The sequence below is a fragment of the Phodopus roborovskii genome, unplaced genomic scaffold (genome assembly GCF_943737965.1).
Source record: "Phodopus roborovskii unplaced genomic scaffold, PHOROB, whole genome shotgun sequence".
In the NCBI taxonomy this organism is placed as follows: domain Eukaryota; kingdom Metazoa; phylum Chordata; class Mammalia; order Rodentia; family Cricetidae; genus Phodopus; species Phodopus roborovskii.
In genome coordinates, this window is record NW_026125554.1 from 4,305,896 (window position 1) to 4,327,883 (window position 21,988).

At 41.0% G+C, this 21,988-nt stretch overlaps 1 protein-coding gene and 1 pseudogene across 1 annotated transcript; both read right to left on the bottom strand.

Annotated features, from left to right (window-relative positions):
- Positions 1–21,988, bottom strand: part of LOC127216534 (zinc finger protein 431-like) — a 420,225-nt pseudogene that overhangs the window by 122,666 nt on the left and 275,571 nt on the right.
- LOC127216727 (zinc finger protein 136) lies at positions 8,044–20,501 on the bottom strand. Its single transcript, XM_051177545.1, has 4 exons — positions 20,261–20,501; positions 11,770–11,896; positions 11,522–11,576; positions 8,044–9,395 (listed from the first exon to the last, which is right to left on the bottom strand). The coding sequence occupies exons 1-4, from the start codon at positions 20,261–20,263 to the stop codon at positions 8,240–8,242; spliced, it is 1,341 nt and encodes a 446-aa protein (XP_051033502.1). The 5' UTR covers positions 20,264–20,501; the 3' UTR covers positions 8,044–8,239.

Sequence of the window (21,988 nt, forward strand, 5' to 3'; positions counted from 1 at the left end):
CTGTTTCCTTGGGATAGACAAAACTTTGCCTGTCTCCCTCTTCTATCCTGTCCTCTTTACCTCTTTTCTCTTTCCTTCCCCCTTCACTCCCCTTTCTAATAAAACTTTTCACTTAAGCTCTTTCTGACTGGCATGTTTGTCCTTCTACCTTGGTTGCCATGGGATCCGCCAAGGTTCCCCACACGTTTTATCATAGCAGAAAGCACGAAACGGCATTAGACAGATATAGCAAAGCACTAGAAACCACTTTTTAACACCTGACCAACCACAGCTGCTGTTAATTCCAGCCATGTTAATGCCATGTCCATGGGGTGATATTTTGCCCCAATTATTGGAGTTCTTAATAGATCCCAGATATTAATCCCTTATCAGAACTATAAATGGCAAAGCCTTCTTTCCATTCTGTAGCCCGCTTCTTTGCTGGTTGTTTCTTTCGCTGTGCAGACATTTTTAATTTCATACATTCCCATTTGTCAGATTTGGGGCTTACCTCTCTCATTATTGGAATCCTGTTTAGAAAGTTCTTGGCTGAGCTGGAGCCATGTTCAATTCCCGGTACCTGCTTCAGGTGGCTCACAACTATCTGAAACTCACCTCTGGCCTCTGCTGGGACATGCACTCATGTGAACTCAACTACACAGAAGTATAAAGAAATAAATAACTTAAAATAATAAAAATAAACTGAGAAAGTCCTCAGTTGAACCTACATCTTGAAGTATTTTGCCTACCTTTTGCTACTGAAGTTTCAGAATTTCTGACCTTATATTAAGATTTCTGATCCCTTTTAAGTTAATTTTTATGCAGGCTGAAAAATGTGTCTTTATTCTTCATGTAGCTACTCAATTATCTCAGCACTTTTATTTTTGAAGGCTATCTTTTCTTCAATATGTTTTTTTAAAAGCTTTGTCAGGGCTGGGGCGATAGCTCAGTGCTTAAGAATGCTTACTGCTTTTCCAAAGGACTTGAGTGTGTTTCCTAGGACTCATGCTGGATGGCTCAAGAACTATGTGTAACTCCAGCTCCAGGGGATCTGATGACCTCTTCTGGCATAAAGCCCTGTAGTCCAGAAGTAAATCAGTCCTCTCCAGGGCATCCTGCTTCTTTTCAGAGGTATATGGCAGATGAAATAATATTCTTTTCTGATATTCAATTTTGGTTGTTGTTAAAATTGCTATTTTAAGCTTTCATGTGACAAATATTTGCCTGGAGTGTATTTGTGTGTCTTTTAATTAATTGTTAGACTTTCCCTTACTTTTCTTCTTCTTCTCCTTCTTCTTCTTCTTCTTCTTCTTCTTCTTCTTCTTCTTCTTCTTCTTCTTCTTCTCCTTCTCCCTCTCCCTATCTCTATCTCTATCTCTCTGAGACAGGGTTTTTCTGTAGCTTTTAGGACCTGTTCTAGCACTCACTCTGTAGACCAGGCTGGCCTCAAATTCAGAGATCCACTTGCCTCTGCCTCCCAAGTGCTGATATCAAAGGCATGTGCCACCACCACCTGGCAAATTTTCTTTTTAGAATACCAAGTAAGGTATCATAACTTTCAATCATAGAAAACTGGCCCAGTGGTAGTGGTGCCCATCCTTAATCCCTGCAATTCGGAGGTAGAGACAGGTGGATCTTAGTCACTGGAGGATAGTCTGATCTACAGGGTGAATTCCAAAACAACCAAGGCTATACAGAAAAACCCTATCAGGAAAAAAAAATCAATCCAATCCAAGTGTGCATTCTAGAGTGCATTTACTCTTAGGATAATCACATGTTAACCATCTATTGCTGTTTTTAAGTTTTTAAACACTGGCTCTTTCCTTTGATTATTTCAGTGATAATAAAAACCCAATTAGTATTACAGCCAAAGTGTATCTCATGACTTTATGACATCTGTCTCATTTTACATTCACTATGGTTAATGGTAGGCTCTGTAACTTTTTAATATATTAACAAAGAGAGAAAGCAGGCCCAGTGAGCCATAGAGAGCAAGCCAGTTAGCAACATTACTCCATGGCCTTGGCTGGACTTCTCCAGGTTTTTGCCTGGAGTTCCTGTCCTGACTGTCCTTGCATATGGATTATAAGTTATAGGATGAAATCCCCAAGTTGCTTTTTGTCATGGTGTTTACCACAGTAACAGAGAGCAAACTAAGACAGAAATTGTGGTACCAGAGTTTTCTGTTTGCTTATTTGTTTCTTAAAGACCTCATGTTTTCCACAATACAAGCAGCAATGTTTGTATTAGTGATTTTCTTGGAATATATAGAATCAAGTAGTTGTATTATTTGTATCCAATTCTGAGTATTTGTGGCCCACCATAATTTAAGAATTTAAGAATTCTTAAAGCTGTTGAGTGTGGTGGCATATGCACTTAATCTCAGCAAGAGAGGCTGGAGCAGAGGCAAGCAGATACATGTGAGTTCAAGCCTAGCCTGGTCTTCATAATGAGTTCCAGACCAGCTAGAGCTACACAGTGAGACCCTACTCCCAAAAATAAGTAAATAAATGAATAAATAATGAAAAACTGCTTGAAGGTGACCATGACATACTTATTTAGGAAGTGACTAGACACACACCACAAGTGATGCTATCTGCTTCTTTCTAGGTGTCTATCCCAACAACTTACATAAACATAGTGCCCTCATGTAAACTGGAAAAAAATGTTATAATAATAAGAAGTGAATTCCTTATTTATTTAGGATTTTTTTTAACAAAAATAAAGATGAGCATTGACTCGTTATAGTCCTGTTTTGATATTTGCATTTTAAGTGGCCACAAAACTAAAGATGGAAAAATGATCTGGAAATGTCATCAAGGGGCTGGAGAGATGGCTTAAGAATGTTGACTATTTTTCTAGTTTGCTTTCTGTTGTAATAAAATACTATCCAAACAACAAAAACAAACAAACAAAACTCTTAGGAAAGGATTTAAGTTAGCATTATTTTACCACAGAAACAGAAAATAAGTGGATACCCAGCTGGAGGACCCAGATTTAGTTCCCAGCACTGACATCAGGTGACTCTCAACTGCCTGTAACTAAAGGGGATCCAACCCTTTCAATGGTCTCTGGTGCCACATGCACTTATGTAATGCATATAAACTCACGTGGGCATTACACACATACACATAAGCAAAAAATAATGTTATTGACTTTCAAAGGGTGATCTTAAACTGGGTATAAATAGGCAGCATACTTTTTGATGATTCTGACATATAGGAATCAGGTACAGCACAGCCCATGGTAACAAGAATAAAATTTGCTATCATACAGCAGCATGAAACATTCAATTAATTAACCTATTCAGTGTATCATCAAATAGGTGCTTTTCTCCAACTATAGGCTAATGGAAATGTGCTTGTCACTGCAGACAGGAATAGACAACTTCACTGCATGCTGTCACCAGAGTCAGTCTGAGGAGTTGAGACCTTGACCTAGGCTTTCAAAACTGGGATTCAAGGCTTTGACAAAACAAAAACTCCAGGTTGAGCCAATATGAAGTAGAGTTGTAGTTTAAAATAGAAAGGTGCTAACAGGAAGAAAAACAGTATACTCAAGCACAAGGGTGTAGGTTTCTCAATGAACAGGTGCAATTAAATGCCTTTATAATGGACTGTACTTAGGATTTTGGTGGCTCTCAATTTTTTTTTTTTTTTTTTTTTTTTTTTTGAGACAGGGTTTCTCTATATAGCCCTAGCTATCCTGGATCTAGCGCTGTAGATGAGGCTGATTAAAGTCAAATTCCACCACCGCTAGCTTCAAAGAATCTCTTTAAAGATAGCTGTGAACAACCCTCTTTACCCTACCCATATAAACACACCTGCAAAAAAATTGTTTTATAAACAAAGTTGTAAGGCAGTTTATGTGGGTAATTTTCCAGATTTAGGACTGAGAGGTAAGCAGTAGAAACTCAAGGTTATACATCATTTTTGGTATTAAATAGAAAAATTTGTCTTTGAAAAGCATGCCATAGAACATATATTTTCCCCATGGGCAATTTGGTTGTTTCTTTTGTCCTTTCTTTTCTTTATTTTTAATTTTATTATTATTTATGACAGTGGGTCTCACTGTCTGGCTCGGAACAGGCTGTTCTCAAACTCAGTATGGTCCACCTGCCTCTGTCTCCCAAATGCTGGGGTTAAAGGAATGCATCACCATGCCAGGGTTTTCAATTTGGGTTTTATCAGTGTTATCTCAAGTTTCCTGATGTTATTAGCAAAAAGGACCAATGAGACCCTGGGGGGAAATGGTTTGTTTTCCATGATTTTCTCTGTCTAGTCTACTTCAATTTGAATATATTCAACTTAGCTTTGAAGATCAGTAACTGAGGTGTAGTAGTCATTTTCAATTTATGAGCTCGTTTCTGTGTGAGTTTGTGGAAGTAAATACTAGCAAATTTGAAGAACATCTGTCTTTACAGGAGGACAGTGTTCAGGGCATCGTAGGAAATACCTGAATAAGGTATAAAAGTTAAAACTAGCCCAGGTGACTGGAATTATCCACACACTCAAAGGAAAGTCCTATTTTATGATGAGACATGTGATGCACCTGAAATATACAATTCTGGAAAGATGGCTGTGGACAAAGCACTTGCAATGTTAAGTGAGATAACTGTATTAGAATACCCCAGGACCCAAGTAAACACCAGATGCAGCAATGTACATGTAGTCCCAGTATTCCTAGGACAAGACAGGAAATGGGAGCAGGAGAATCCCCAACAGTACACAATCCAGCTATCATATGCATCAATACAAGAGAGCCCCTGCCTCAGTCAAGGTGGATGGTGAAGACTAACACCTAAAGCTGTCCTCAGACCCACACACATGTTCTGTGGCATATGCATATTCACACACATAGATCTTTAAAAAGTAGACAGGTCTCAATGAGAAGCAGGGACCAAGACTAAACAAACAAAACCCCAAATATTCTGTACATGTCTTTAAAGATGTTTAAATTGAATACATTTTGCAAACTGAAAAGGGAAACATCCCTGTCTTTGAACCAATGAGATCATATTAGTTAGGGTTTTCCAGAGGAATGGAACAAAGGAAATTATCATAGAAGACATTACTAGATGTCATTCAATGATACGGGCTGGTAATCCAACAATGGCTGACTGCATACCAGAGAAGCAGAAAATTCAGTAGCTGCCCACTCCAAGAAGCTAAATACCTCAGGAGCTCAAGTCTGAAGGTAAAAGACTGGAAACTTCTGGAGAGTCACTTGAATGAGTCCATATTGAGAAGAAGAAGAAAATAAAACCTGGTATCAGCAGAGTGTCACAGTAACATTGATAGATGCTCTCCTACTGAAGGAATGCAGGTATGTGCCTCATGCTTTTTCCTGAGACTTTCTCTGGAATGCTGTTCAAAGTTATTGCCCACACAAGGTGTGAGTTTTCCCCCTTCAATCATTGTCCCACATGTCACTCCTGTGGAAATTTCCCCACCAAAATATACAGGTGTATTTCATCAGCCAAGTGAACAATGAAGATTGACCACTTCTAGTTCATCCTTGATGAATTTGATGTCCAACAACATCCTATGTTATACACAATTTCTAAATAAAGACAATAATAAGGTATTTCACCTAACATAATTTTCATGTACAACTGAAAACATACTGTTTCCTTAGAATAGATGTCAAAATCCCTTGAGGAAAGTTTATTCATTTATTATACTATAATTAAATATGACAATATGTAGCAATACCCAATACTGACATTAACTCAATAAATATATTACATAGTAAGGGAAGAGATGAAAGAAAACATGATAAGTTGTTTAATATATGTGTGCATATGTCTAAGCTTCATTTCCTATTGTAGTAATAAAATATACAGGTAAACACAACATAAAGAGAAGGGGGTTTGTTTTGCTCATAATTCCATCACTGTGAGGAAGTCAACATGGCAAAAACTTGGAGCAACTACTCAAACTACATCCACAGTAAAAAAGCAGAGAGTGGCCAGGTGGTGGTGGTGCTCACCTTTAATCCCAACATTTGGAAGCAGAGGCAGGTGGACTTCTGTGACTTCAAGGCTAGCCTGATCTACAGAGTGAGTTCCATGACAGCCAAGACTATACAGAGAAACCTTGTTTCAAAGAGCAAAAAAAAAAAAAAAAAAAAAAAAAAAGCGGAAAGCAATGAATTAATGCATGTATGTTTGTGCCTGTGCTCAGCTAGCCAACTTTTTCCACTTTTATACACCCCTGGGTCCCAGTCCAGGAATGGCACTTCCAAAAGTGTGTGAGCCTTTCCACCTCATTCATGCAATCACGATAATTGCTCATAGGCATGCCCAAGGGCCCATCTCACAAGTGGCTCTATATTTTTTTAAAGTTTGCTATCAACTATAACCATCAGACAGACTATGAAAATAAGCACATATTCTTTTTGTTTATTTTTGAGTTAGGGTCTCACTATGCATCCCTGGCTGTTCTGGAACTCACAAGATCAGGTTGGTCTTGAACTCAGAGATTCATTTGTCTTTCTGAGTGCTAGTGCTAGGATTAAAGGCATAAACTACCACACCCAGCCCAGCATATATATTCTTAACAAAATAAGACAGAAAACAATTAGAATCCTCACTTTTTCGAGGTCTCAAAGGTGTACCATATTTATAAGTATTTTTTTTTTTCTGGTGTCACTTTGTATTTCCTCATCTTTGCAAGCACTAAGCATCTTGGCTTTTTAAAAATTCAATTTAAAATTAATTTTAGTACCAGAAACCTTATAAATAAAAACATCATACACCCAAATTAGCTAGTTCATTACCTTGAGAAGCGACTAAGAATTCCATTCTTGAAATATCTAAGCCATTTATTACCCTTTTTGGATTGAGTTGTAGCTTCCCATAGGTTTTGATTTTCAGACATGGTAATGCTATGGGAATCCAGGAATAGTCTTCCTTTCCTCTTGCCCTAGTTTGATTTGTTGCTGTTGTTGCTAAAAAAAAATTGACCAAAGTCAATTTGAGGAGGAAAGGGTTTGTTTTGGATTACACTTTATAGTCCAGCACTGAGAAAGCCAGTGTATATCTCAAGGCAAGAACTTGGAAGTAGGACCTGAAGCAGAGACCATGAAGGAAGGCAATTAGCTTGCTCCTTATGGCTTGCTCAGCCTGCTTTCCTATACAACATAGGACCACTACCTAGGAGTGGCACAACCCACAGTGGCTCTGTCATATCACCATTAACCAAGAAAACCCCCACAGACTTGCCTACACACCAATCTAAAGGAGGGAATTCCTCAATTGATGTTCTCTCTTTCCAGATAACTCTAACTTGTGTCAAGTTGAAAAAAAAAAAAATTAGTATACCTCCAGTGCTAAAATGTAGTTTCATTCCTCCCTGGTAGTGTCAATTGTCACTCCTGGTAATAGTAACTGCTTTTAGTTAACTCAAGGGCACAAGGAACCTCTAGTAAACAGGGGTGGTTTGGGAAGGAACCTATGGTAAACTGGGGTGAGTTGTGTGTGTGTGGGAGGGGGTGCCTTAGCTTCAGTTAAAGGAATGATTGCTCTTCCTGGTGGAAGAATATCCCTTTGTTAAAGCATAAGATCAACAGAACAGGAAGCAAAAATTTTGCTATTGAGTTCCAAGGATGATTCCTGCACCCACCCCAGACCCACGAGAGAAACATTATCATATTAGATGTCAAATTTAGTGCAAATCCATTCTTCTGGAGAACCTTGCCCTAGTACTGTGATCTACTGCCAACTCATCTCAAAAGATTATTCCACCAATCAACCAAAATTCTTCAGAATGGTAGGGAACACTGTAAAAAAAGATAATTCCTATTAACCCTTGCCCCATTGTTTAAGCAAACTTCAGATAATTATGGCATGCCACCATTTATTTACAAGAGTTAAACTTAGAAATAGTTTATATATCTATTTTAATAATAAACTAATGAGTATAATTTTTAGTACATTTCCTCCAGGTTATGTAATTTTGGAGCATTCTACATAAATTATTTTGAACTAACCTTTCATAATGCACATTTGTAGTACTCCACTATTGAAGAGTTTTCATAGTGTTTTTAAACTATTTCTTACAATCAACAACGTTCTGGTGTTTCTGTACAAGTTTTGATACAGAGTGCATTCTTAGTTTGTTCTTTTATCTTTGTTAATTTAACAATGACTGGTGGCAGCCCTCACAACGTCATGTTAATACTTGTTTTCTTCCCTAAACATTGTCATGTTATATTTATAGAAGGGACATACAGGAAAAGGCCTTTCCACATTTTATGCTTAGGAATTCTCTCTACTGTGGGTCTTTTCATGTATTCTAAGGGAACCACAACGAGTGAAAGCTTTCCCACACTGCTTACATATGTAGGGTTTCTCACCAGTGTGAATTTGTTCATGTCTTTGACAGTCACCCAAAGCCGGGAAGGCTTTCCCACACTGCTTGCATGCATAGGGTCTTTCTCCACTGTGAATCCTTTCATGGCGTCTGAGAGAACTGTAACCACTGAAAGCTTTCCCACATTCCTTACAGTCATAGGGCTTTTCCCTAGTGTGAATCCTTTCATGGCGCTGAAGAGAACTCTGTATAGTGAAGGCTTTCCCACATTCCTTACATTTATAGGGCTTCTCTCCAGTGTGAATTCGCTCATGTATTCGAAAGGTACCAGATGAGATGAAACCTTTTCCACACTGTTCACAAACATAGGGCTTCTCACCACTGTGGATTCTTTCATGATTTCGAAGGGAAGTACGAGTAGTGACAGCTTTATTACACAAGTTACAAACATAGAGTTTCTCTCCAGTGTGAGTCCGTTCATGTACTCGACAGGTACTTGAAGAAATGAAACATTTCCCACAGTACTTGCATACATAGGGCTTTTCTCCACTGTGAATTCTTTCATGTCGGGGAAGGGAGCTTTGACCAGTGAAAGCTTTCCCACAATACTTACAAACAAAAGGTTTCTCTCCACTGTGAATCCTATCATGGCGTCGAAGGGAACCACGACTAGGGAAGGCTTTCCCACAGTGGTTACATATGTAGGGTTTTTCACCAGTATGAGTTCTTTCATGTCTTCGAACCTTACTCGAAGAAGAAAAGGCTTTTCCACATTGCTGACATTTATATGGTTTCTCTACTGTGTGATGATTTTCATGCTTAAGAAAGCATTCAGGATACATGAAAGCTTTCCTACATTCCTTATATTTATAGAGACTATTTCTATATATCTCATATTCATATGCATTATGTTCTGTTTGAACAGGTTTATGCATATTTAGGGGTGGGAAACCAACAAGTATGTCTTCACATAAATTACTTTCACACAGTCTTACTCCATGAGGGATTTTCTTGTTCACAACAGTATCTGGAAACTGACCGAAGATTTCTTCACATTGTCTACCTTCACTGGGTTGAAATAATAATTCTACCACTCCATTTCTGTAAAAAGTAGAAGATACATTACTCAAATTTTGTTTACAAGTTACCTGTCAGAAGAATTGTTTATATACACCATTAGAATCCTTTAATATGAATGGGCTAAATGTTTTACAGGATTCCTAGAGGACATCTATATGTGAAGATACTAGTATATCTATAGATGTTAACACGTTTACCAAGTAAACTACTCTGCAAACACTCATTATGATTGTGTATTTACCCATTATTTTTCATTATTTATTTGTGATGGAGAGTCTTACTTCTTGATCTGATGGTCAAGTTGGCCTTGAACTCATTACTTTCTGTTAGAATTGTAATTAATCAGTACTCTCCATAACACAAATGCTCTCTTTAAACAAAATGCTTCCAGAAAAAAACACTTTTGGAATTTGTAGTATTTGTAGATATAGACACTATTTTGAAGATGAGAACCAGTGAACACTGTAAAGAAGAAATTCCTTCAAATTTTTAAATGACTATTACTGGATAAGCAGGGAGAGGGCTGTGTGAAAGTCCAGAGGAAAATGGAGCCAGTACTTTCCTTCTACCTTTATTTGGGCTCTGGGAATTGAATTCAAGTTGCCAGCCTTTGGCAGCAAAGAGCCTTTACCCACTAAATCATCTTGTTGGCCCTTTCTTCATTTTTGTTTTTTTTGAAAATATACTAAACACTCAAAGCCAGGTGATAATATCACACATTTTTCACTTTTATTTTTTATTTAAACTTAAAAAACATTTCTTTGTATTTAAAACAAACTGTAAAGTTTTGTTTTATTTTGAATTGTGTGTCTTTCTATGTACGTATGTGCACATAAATGTGGTAACTGCAAAGGCTCAAATCTCTGGAATTGGATGGAATACAGATGCTTGTGAGCTGCCCAACATTGATGCTGGGAACCAAACACATGTTCTGTTCAAGAACAGCACTGGCGATCTTAATCCTCGGCCTCCACATCCATCCATCCATCCATCCATCCATCCATCTATCCAGTGTGTGTGTGTGGTCTTGGATGAGTGAGTAGTGAGTTTGCATGTGCTACTATCAACATAGATATGGAAGGATAGCCTGCAAGAGTTGATTCTCTTGATTCACCATATGTGTTCAGGGGATGGAACTCAGGTCATTAGGTTTGGTGGTAAGCACTTTACCTACTGAGCCATTTCATTGGTCCTTATTGTGTGTTATGTGGTAAATGTATGTATATGTGAGTGTATGCATTAGAAGATCAAGTGAGATTAGCAGGTATGCTTTCACTATCAATTTTATCCCCTTGAGTCAAGGATCTCTTATTGAATCTGGAATTCAAGCTACCTTTCTCATTCTCCTAGCTAGGATGATAGCCAACAAGCCCTAGGAATAGTTCAGTATCTCTCCTTCTCTCTCTCTCTCTCTCTCTCTCTCTCTCTCTCTCTCTCTTTCTCTCTCTTAATGAGGGTGCTGAGGAATCATTGAACTCAAGTATTAATGTTCATACAGTAAGTATTAATTTTGTGTATATTGGATTATCAGAAAGTCAACTGTATCATCTTGTTGGTATACTATATGTCATGAATCCTCTATAATTTTTTTATAAAATTATTTGAGATTAAATTATTTTGAAGTCGGGAATATTCATTTGGTTTACCTATTTTTTACATTTCTTTCTTTAAAAAAAAAAAAAGAAAAAAAAAACAGGGTTTCTCTGTGTAGCTTTGGAGCCTGTCCTGGTACTCACTCTGTAGACTGAGCTGCTCTCAAACTCAGAGATCTGTCTGCCTCTGTCTCCCAAATGCTGGGATTAAAGGTGTGTACCACCACCACCCAGCCTTCTAGTCATTTCTGTATTCTTAAAAAAAATTCCCTTTTTTTTTCATTTTGTGTGTATAGGTGTTTTACATGTATGTCTACAACACCTACATTCAGTGCCTGAGGAGGCCAGAAGAGGGTGTTCAATCTCCTAGGACTGGAGTTATAGGTAGCTGGTGTTCAATCTCCTGGGACTGGAGTTATAGGTAGTTATAAACCACTATGTGAGTGGATGCTGGCAATCTAACCCTGGTCCTCTAAAAGGACAACTGGTGGCTATTAACTACTGAGTCATTTCTCCATCCCTAAACAACATTCTCATCTGGAGGAGGCAGGTTACCTTAGGTTTCTCCTAAAATGTTCATCTTCAATCCTCTGGCTTTCCTCAGTTTGTCCTAAAATGCAGAGCCAGAAAAATCATTATGAGGTCTATTTGTAATATTAATTTCTATAAATTAATGATATAATATATCTATACCTGGCATATTTACCACATTTACCCTTCATATCCTAACTCACTGAACAGCATTGGTGAATAAGACAGATTTGTTACCTCAATGTTAAGTGAGGAAATAACTTCTTCCTTACCTATAGCAACAAGGTTTTTGAAGGTTTCCTGCATCACATCTGTATACAGTTGCTTCTGGGAAGGATCCAACAAATCCCACTCCTCCAAGGTGAAGTTCACAGCCACATCATCAAAAGTTAGACAGTCCTAAAACATCCCACATTAGGAGGAAGAGTAAGATTCATTGTAACTTAGATGCACTCTAAAGAATTCACAGGGTACTGTGTCCTTCAAAGGTCATGATATCCTTATTTCCTATTCATACTCTCTCTCTCTTACCCAGCAATTCCTATACTGGACTGGAACTCTGTTAACGAATTAACAGGCTAGGAACAAGAACACCAATTATGTATGCTGCTGGATCCTATTTTTCTTGGCATACATGAACTCTCATAACAGTCCTGCCGCTTAGTGTACATACAGCTAATATTAGTTATCCTGGGTCCACATATCCTTAGAGATGACTAAAACCAAAATTTGACTTTTGCTGGTTACTAGATATTGTTCTTGGGGTGGATCTCAGCAGGGGTTGGGAGTTAAAATGTTCCCATATAGTTCCTGTATATAATGTGTTATTTGCTTAATTCCTGCTTCCCCTCTAAACATTGGAAAATTTCCAATATGATCATCAGAGGGAGACTACTTGATCATCCCCTAAGTGCCATCTGAAAGATGAATTTATATTGAGCTGGTCAGATAGTATTTACCACTTTCTGCCACAACTTGTTATTTATGAAGTTCAGCATATTTATTGTGCCTGCAATAAGAGAAAACTTCAGGGAGGATATACCTGGTTTCTTCCAAAGTAACCACAGGAATTCTGGAGAGCAATTTACTAAGACAGGAACAAACATTCCTTTAAAAAAAAAAAAAAAAAAAAAAAAAAAAAAAAAAAAGGAAAATGCCCAAGAACAATGAAATAACAGGAATGGTGTCACAAATTTGAGAAGGAACTCAAATGGCTTCAAGATCCCACTCCACCCCTTTGAAAAGGTTACATTTATATTCAAGTAGCTGCAGATAGGAAACCAGAGGAGGAGCCCTAGGCGGGACAGACACCAGCCACCCCTCCCGGGAAGAACAAGGGGAGAAGATGGTCCCTATACCCTTTCCCATCAAAGTGGGCCTCTCTCATTACCCCGCTGCCAGTATTCAAGTGGCAGAGTCCCATCTTCCCTGCAGTGGGGTAGTAACCAGCTTGCTGCTTCCCAGCCCCAAGTGTCTTGGAGAGGAGAATGCAGTCAGAACAAGAGGATGAACATTTGTTGCTGGTAGTGGCAGCATGAAAGAAAAAAACAATACAACCGAATAAAGGCAAAGATGGAACCAGAACCTGGGGAGGGGGGCAGGGTGGGCAAAAGAAGAGGGGGTCAAAGTTAGTTCTTTAGCACCCTGCTGGAGGAAGAGAAACCGTGTAGAGTGGAGACAGGAGTGGTGAGGTAGCGCCCCATCTGCCTAAGGCGGAAGTCAGAGATAGCTCACCTCACCCTGGAGATAGGTGGTAACTACCATCTGTCACTGCAATTAGGTCCCAGGTACGGACAAGGTGGGTGGTGCCAACATCTGTTCTACTCCTTGTAGTCCAAGGGGCTTATCCAACCCAGTGAAGGATCTAGGTAAAGTGAGGCAGGAGTGACTGAGAATCCTATCTGGTGACAGTTTGATGGGGGGCATGCTGGGATCTAAGCATCCCCAGCCCTGACCACACCTGATACTTCCAAGTCAGCCTATGGGACTTGTCAGAATAAGATGGGGCTGGGGCCCCCTAAGACCAGAGAAGGCTCCTAAAACCCTTTATGGCAGTGGCTCTCAATTGGTGGGTCCAACATCAGCTATCCCCCATATCAGATATTGGAATTACCAGTCACAACAGTAGCAAAGTAGCAACAAAATAATTTTATGGTTGGAGGTCACCACACATGAAGAACTATATTAAAGAGCTACAGTCTTAGGAAAGTTGAGAACCACTATATTAGGGGATCCCCCTTTCTGATCACAGCTTCTTCCCCTGGTGGCTCTATACAGATAGTGTCTATACAGAGCTGGTAGAGGGGCTTTTGAGATTCTTCCCAGTTTCAGCTTTTCCAGGAGTTTCGTAAGCCTCTCCTGCCATCTGGGAGGGAATGTTCAATTAGGAGGAAGCTGCCATATAATACTCTCCATGGGGGTGGGAGAATAAATTTAATTTAGAGGCAGCCTGTATGTTTGAATGAAAAGCAGTGAGCATGAAAGTTCCTGAAGAACCCACTTCCCATTCCCAGCTTTCAGTGGTCCTGGTCTAGGAGGGCTTTACCTCAGGGCAAAGCTGTGCCTCTCCATTGTTAGCTCCCCCAACCCTGTTTTCCTTTGCCAGCCTGCTTGACTTTAATGAGCTGAAGGCAGCTCTGGGTAGCCCTCTCTTCTCCAAGAATGGGAACTCCTTACCCTGGCTGTACAGCGGTTGGTTATAAATAAAAAAAAAATATAAAACACAAAAGTACAGTATCATCTAGCAGTAGAAGAAGGGGTGTGTGTGTGTGTGTATGTGTGTGTGTGTGTGTCTGTCTGTCTGACTGTCTATGTTCCTAGTCTACCCTAAATTTTCTGGAAGCAGAAAAAGGTGTGTGTGTGTGTGTGTGTGTGTGTGTGTGTGTGTGTGTTTTCTTAGTCTGATTGCCTAAATAAAATCTGTGGCTGAAAACTAATCAGTCTCTTGCTTCTTCCTCTCTTCTGCCTTCCCTCCCCTCCCCCTTTTCTTTCTCTTAAAATTTATTGAGTGGGTATCAAAGGGGACAGGGAAAGAGCTACAGCTCCATTTACCCACAGCAGCCTGAGGAGTATTCATCTTTTAGAGACCCAACTTTAGCTAAATTGGGTTTTGCAGGTTTGACATGGAAAGAATTTCAGGACTACCTAGTGTGAAGCAGAGTTAGAGATTTACTATCCTGACCAAGAGAAAGGAGACAAGGCATTTACCTCCTCTCATACAGACATGGCCACCACCACCTAAAATTGCCAGTTCAGAAGTTGACCACACAAGCCCTCCAGTTTTGTACCTTGAATGTGGTAAATATGAGTAAGAATGGAGTAATTCGGCCTTTAAAAGATCACAGGTAACAGAATGCTTATATAAACTAGATTGCTTTGACACCTGTAAGAGACTTGTATAGACAGCAATGTGGGGGAGGTAGAGATTGTTCTATCTTTCAGCAGTTGAGTTATACTCGGCTGAAGTCCTCATCAGGGTTCTTCTGCTCCAGCAGACAGGCATTTGTGAATGGGAAGTGACCTACTTTGTTCTTATATGCACTCCCCTTCCCAACGACCACTCATGCATTAACCTTCATAAACTTTGCCAGCTCACCAACCTCCAGAGCCAAGGCTGCCCTGTCGTAGGCTGTAGCATCTTGCTTCTGGATAACCCTGGCATAAATGGGTCCATTCTGTAGGTTAGGGAACCAAGTGTTGACACTGTGTTGGGCATAGGGTCAAGGCCCCGGCCTACCCAGAGGCTGTGGGTGGAAGCCCCCCCCCGTGACCTCCAATTAGAGCAGATACTGAGGTGGACGCACGTCTATACTTCTCCACTATGGGACTGGAATCATCCCCCCTCTTTCCTTTGCTGTCCTCATCAATCCATCATTGCTCTTCACTCTTAACCGGATTCTTAGGAAGTCTGCTTTCTTACAGGGAAGATCTTCATCGTTCCCATTAAAGTAAAACGGGCTCGCACATATTCTGCCTTCACTTGCTCCAGAATCACTACGACTATGCCTAGAGTTGGAAACTGGTTCTATCCATGCAGTAGTGTCCAGATAGTGTATTTTGTAGAACTCTAGTAAAGCAGGTAATTAATGAAATTCTTGATTTCCCATTCGGAGCCTGGAGGGACTCACTCCCTGCAGAGGCTGACCAGGAGACTGAGGCACTGTGGGTGCAGGCGGCTGCTGTTGATGATATAGCAGGAGACTCTGAGCAGCTGAGTGCGTGGTCCCTGGGGTGGTGCTCAAGGCCCGCACCTGGAACTCCACTAGGTGCCACTGACACTGAAATAGCGCCACTGCCTCCTGCTAGCTCAAGAGCGCCCCCCCCCACAGCTACTTCAGTCCTCTGAGTTGCCCACCATGGCGGCCTCTGCACCTTCACGCTGGGCCGCCGCCGCCCTTCTCCTGCCCTGGTGCCCACTGCCCAGCAGACAGCCTCCCATCGGTGCCCGAAATGGCAGCAGCAGGGAAGCAGCTTTGTGCGCCATCTCCACTTACTGGTTTGGGTGGAGATGCAGCTGCTTTTGGATCATCCCTGCTCCTCTAAGTGACTCCATATCCACACTTCACTCCCACACTCTTATTAACTCCAATAAAAACTCATTGGTTCACCCAGTTGGTTTTGGTGCAACCATTATTTTGATCTGGCGTGGGTTCCCTTTCAGGGGTAAGTAGATGCTTGCAATTTGCATCTCCACAGAAATGGTAAAACCCTTTCAGACATGAAAGATGAGCTTAACACAAAACAAAAGCACAATGTCAGAGGTAATCAGTACAAATAGCATACAATCATAATTATGTTCACTATTCTGTTTAATGCTAGAAATAGATTACCTGGTATTAAATCATACAGTAAGTGCACATCTATGGAAATGGAAAGATAAATTAAAATACAAAATTTCATGCTAAATTTGAATTTACCTATAGTTGAGAAATCACCTACACTTCCCATTGTGGGGGGAAAAATGCACCTGGGGACAAAATAATATTATGAGTACCACCAAATAAACATAAATATGCATCAAATTAAATACAAGCCAAATTCAATAAGCAGAGGATTGAGGGAGTAAGCTGGTTTTATTATAAATTTAGCTACCAATACCAACATAAATGATAGAGAGTTTGACAAAGAAGCCACAATTTTAAGAACCATGTTAACTATTTCATCCAAAATTCAAAGGAGGTTAAACCAAATGAAATGTCACTTAGTGATATCTTATAAAGCTTTTAAAAAGGAAAGACAGAAAAGAGAGAGTGTGAGATCCATGCATGAGTAAACTCTTTGTAAGGAGCTGAATGAAATCAAGTTGAGCCTCTGGAAGTGACCATGGCCTATTTATTCACCAGTATGATGACTCATGGGAACACACATGTCATCATTAAAAGTGATTATTAGAAAATACCTAATTTTACGAATTCATGGAGTCAGGTGGTGGTGCAGGCTTTAATGCCAGCACTCAGGAGGCAGAGGCAGGCAGATCTCTGTGAGTTTGAGGCCAGCAAGTTCCAGGACAGCCAAGGCTGCCTGTCTCAAAAAAAAAGAAAAAAAAAGAAAAGAAAAAAAAAGAAAGAAAGAAAGAAAAGAAAAGAATTCCTTGGGTTATAAAGATGGTTCCGCAGATGAAATGCTTGCCAAGCCAACTTGATGAACTGAATTTAATCTCTGTAAAGGTGGGAGGGAAAACCTGCCTCCACAAACACCCTCTAATCTCAGTCCCTCACTTCCTCAGACTTCTCTTCACTCAGGATCTGACCAAGAACATCACCAACTTTCTTTTCATTTTCTATGGACAGGAGAGAGTACTGAGGCAGGGTCTCACTCGGGAGCAGTTGCTGAACTTGACTTCACTTCACTATGCAGATCAAGCTGTCCTCAGCCTCATGACAACATTCCTGCCTCCACTTAATGAATGCATGGTTTGCAAGTGTGTGCACACACACACAACACTTATACATCACCATTTTATACTTAAATCATGAAAGAGATTAAAAAGATGCTTTTGTAAACTGTTACTTCATAGAAACACAATTCTACAAGGAAAACAAAAGATGAGATAAGAGAAAGAGCCCACTTTACCCCCAGTTCACAAGGATGAATCCACCTATCTCTAAACTTAGAAACCATGGTCACTATGTAGGTACAGGCCAGATGCTTCACTGCTAGTATATCAGGAAATCCTGAGTATCTAGGAACTTCATTCTGGAAACTGCCCCCAACTTTTCCCTCTTCTCAGTGTAAATAGCTTCTTTCCTATACAAAATCAATTCAGAATAAGTGGCCAAACACTTCCCTACAGTTAGGTAGGCATTCCATGACAACAGTGTCATTAACAGATTCTCCAATACCAATAGGATGTTCTACACCTCAATTCTGACACTACACTTGGCACACTCCTGAGAAATTTCAACCAATAAGATGGCTCAGCAGGTGTAAAGGGGCTTTCCACCAAGCTAAAAGACCTAAGTTGGATTCATGGAACCCATATAGTAGAAGAGAACAAACTCCCTGAACATGGTCCTCTGACCTACAAATGTTGTGGTACATATGTCTACACACACACACACACACACACACACACACACACACACACGGGGGGGGGGGGAAGGGGAGGTGCACTAAGGGTTTAAGGCTCAGTCCTACTGTTTCCACTGCAGATACCAGCCCAAGGCTGTCTGATCACCTCTTCCCATTCTAAAAGGACTGAAGTTGGCACTCTAGTGTCTAATTAACATGAGGTCAAACATTGCCTGAAATGTTTACTTAAGAAGAAAAGATGCATGAAAGCTTTCAAATCTCAGCACTCAGGAGGCAGAGGCAGGCAGGCTACTATGAGAGCCAGACCAGCTTCTACATAGTGAGTCCCAGGCCGGCCAAGACCTAGTGAGACCTGAATTAATTAAAAAAATAAAAAGGATAAAATCCAAAGACATTCCTATTGCTCAGCAAAGTCAAAGGTCATCTTGTCCAATGTAGGGTACTGATAGACTTTTAAGATTATACTAACCTACACTGGGAAAAGGATACATCCTTTTCTTAAGGTAATTTTCTCTCGGACTACCCAACACAGACATTCTCACAAGGTACAAAATATACTCTGACTACCTGGTAGGAAAGAGAAATGGCTAACAGTGATGAGTATTATCCAAGCATGTAACTCTGGTAAACAGCAATCATTGACCTCCATCTCACAATTCTTTCTGGACTTGAGACACACACACACTCACACACACACACACACACACACACACTTAGATGATGTTACTTCCAGGCCTGTCCCTTTAAATCTATGACTAGTCCAGACACAAACCTTACAAATGCCCATTTGTCACATGCTTGAGAGATGGCTCAGTTGTTAAGAGCACTCGCTGTTCTTCCAGAGGAACTGAGTTTGACTCCCAGCACCCACAAAGCAGCTCACAACTATCTGTAACTCTAGTCCCACAGGGATTTTCTGGTCTCTGTGGTCACCAGGTACACATGTAGGGCACATACATACACACAGACAAAACATGCACACACATAAAATAAACAAATAAAATTAAAAAAAAAAAAAAAACCAAATGCCCACATGTCCCTAATGCATGTGGCTGAATTGAACAGTGAAAACAAAATATTCAGGACTCAGGCACTATGCTGGCCTGTCCCTATTACCTTGCAGCGTGCACTCGGGCAATTCCATGACTACTAGTCTGCACGCAGATGCAAAGAACCTCATTAAAAGAAAGACGACCCCGCCCACTTATTCTTTTGCCCTCTCTTTACTGAGGTTCCTGGGGCAGACAGGACTTTTCCTGTCTCCCTCTTCTGCCCTGTCTCTGTCTCTGTTTCTCTACCTCTGATCTCTCCCCACTCCCCCTTTCCCTTTCTAATAAAACCTCTCACTTCCGCTGTCTGCCTGGCGCGTCTGTCTCGGTCACCCTCACATGCCATGGAATCTGCCAGGGTCCCCACGTGCTTTATCCTAACACTCACTATGCAAACTTTCCTGAAAGATCTGTTCTTCCTCCAACCACGCTTCTTTCACAGCCGCTCTGACCCTCTCTCAGCAAAAAATCAGCACACAACCTTCCCAAAGAACAGGATGACCGGAGGAGAAAGTCCCTCATCCCTTCTCTTCCAATTTCTTTCTACCCTAGTTTACTGGAAAATATAAACATTAAGCCCTCTTCTACTTAATTACTGGAATCCATGCAGGCCATATGAGTTGGGGCTTATCGCTAATGCAATACTTTTCACAGTCAAGTCTTCCTCCAACTAGAATACAATCTTAAAACCAGCGTCAACGAACGAACCGTCAAAGGACAATAACAATGACGTCAGAGAGGCGCGCAAGTCCCCTCCTACTCCAAGAGCACAGTTACATTGGATTCTTTCTAACGAGCTGGGCAGTGTGAGGAAAACACCTGTGTACATGGAGATAGACATTCAGATGTTCTGTCTCAGGAATTGGAAAGACACGCAGGAAAACAACTGCCGCAGAACACAGAGACGGGAACCTAGCACCGCAGCAGTTCCCGCCCACGGCCCCACATAAAGGCAAAAGCTCCCCAGGACCCTCTGGCTGTCACCACAATGTGAGGGGATCTGGCATAGCGAGGGAGGGCTGCAGACAGGAAACCAGGTCTCAGTAGAACGACCTAGTCCCACTGCCCAGGGAGCAGAGGGATTGATTGCTCCTGCGAGCCCCAGGGTGCCAGCAGTGTCGCCGCAGATCGCTGACTTAACTAGGGGAGAACCGCCCACGTCACACACGCGCCTCAAGCTCACCATGTCTCCGCCCGGGGCCTCTGGCGGCCTCACCTCCGTTCCTGAGCTCCGAGCTCTCCGGGATACCGAGGCTGAACCCTCAAGACTTCCTCAGCTGACAGGGCCTCTGCACTAGTATGGCCGTGCCAGGAAGAAAGATGGCGAGTAAAGAACTTCCGTCTGCCCACCAGCACTCCTGAACTGACAGTTTCCACAACCTTAAGCATATCTTACTTCTGCTTCCTAGATTCCTGAGGCCTGTTTCTGGTTGACCATTAAAACTAAACCGTAGGGCTCTAATGCTGACGACAACACACCAATTGATTGCAAAAAAAAAAGAAAAACCATAAAAACCAAGCCAGAACCTTGCAGCTGAGTCAAGTGTCCTAGACAGTTGTGAACCCTGTAATCTACAATATCAACCTGCCAGTCAAGATGTGCCCACTGGTGTAATAGTGGAATGGAAGTTATGGTTGTAAGAAACAATTTTCTGATTGCATTTAAGCACTCCCTCCCGGAAGGGACTCAATGTGTGATCATGCAAACTTTCTCAAAGGCCCATGGGTGGGGAGGTCATAGGCCCGGAGGGAGAACTGTTCTGTTGTTTGGCTACACCGGCTTAATGTCAAGCTGTCTTATGAATACTTATGTTTACACTCACAGATTAGTGCTGCCCTCAGAGAAGACCAGTGCTGGCTAGAGAAGCTTCTGTGTTGCAGTGCATGATGTTTAATACAGACACTCACATGGTCCAAGTGCTGAGAATAAGCGACTCGTGAATGCTCACCTCTGAACAGGATTTCTATGTCACCCAGTCAAGGCTTGGAGAACATCACAAAAGGACAGAAAGAATGCAAGCACTGGAGGATGGGAAGTCATGTTGTGAATACCTTTTACTTTTTTCTGGACATGATAAAGCTGTTGAGCTCATGAACTCACAGCAGCGTACAAACCTGCACATCCTGTTTCTCAACATTTCGTAGTTAGGCCCTACCCTTCTAGAGGAACTATTAGGAGTTAATGGCTTCCTGGGGAAGAGTCATTGTCTTCAGAGACATAGCCACTGATAGATTATTGCCCATGCCTCAGAAAATAACTCTCAACCATGTCCACTCAAGTAATCACAATTAAGGCCACAAGGTCACAAACAAACACAAACAAAACACTAAAAGTTAGAGGTGAACTTGTGGAGGGCATGGTTCAGTAGAAGTGGGATAGGGAAGACGGAGTGCAATGGTGGATGATAAAGACAAAAATATATGTAATTGCCAGGCAATGGTGATGCACACCTTTGATCCCAGCACTTGGGAAGCAGTGGCAGTCAGATCTCTGTGAATTCAAGGCCAGCCTGGTCTACAGCATGAGTTCCAAGACAGGCAGCAAAGCTACACAGAGAAACCCTGTCTCAAAAAACAGAAAAAAAAAAAAAAAAAAAAACAGGAAAGAAAAGAAAGAAAAAAAACTGGGAAGGCACCAGCAGAGAAAAAGAAAAGAATCAACAGGAGTAGGAGAGACACAAGAGCATGTAATGAGGATCTCTGAGAATCTGAGGCTAGCCTGCTGTACATAGCTAGTTCCAGGCCAACCCGGGGCACTAGTGAGAATGTGTCTATAGACGGGGTGGTAATAGGGTTTATTTGACTGAAAATGCAATAAAATATAAAAAGTACTTATAAGTCTCCAAATGATGTTAAATAGACACAGCCCAGACAGCTGTGCTTCAAAGTAAGGAGAAAGCTCAGTTCTACA

What these genes read in the sequence shown, in the direction of transcription:
- LOC127216727 (XM_051177545.1), bottom strand. An exon ending in CAAAAACCTTGTTGCTATAG is followed by an intron (nt 11,577 to 11,769) that starts GTAAGGAAGAAG and finishes TCTGCATTTTAG; the next exon opens with GACAAACTGAGGAAAGCCAG. An exon ending in CATTTTAGGAGAAACCTAAG is followed by an intron (nt 9,396 to 11,521) that starts GTAACCTGCCTC and finishes TACTTTTTACAG; the next exon opens with AAATGGAGTGGTAGAATTAT.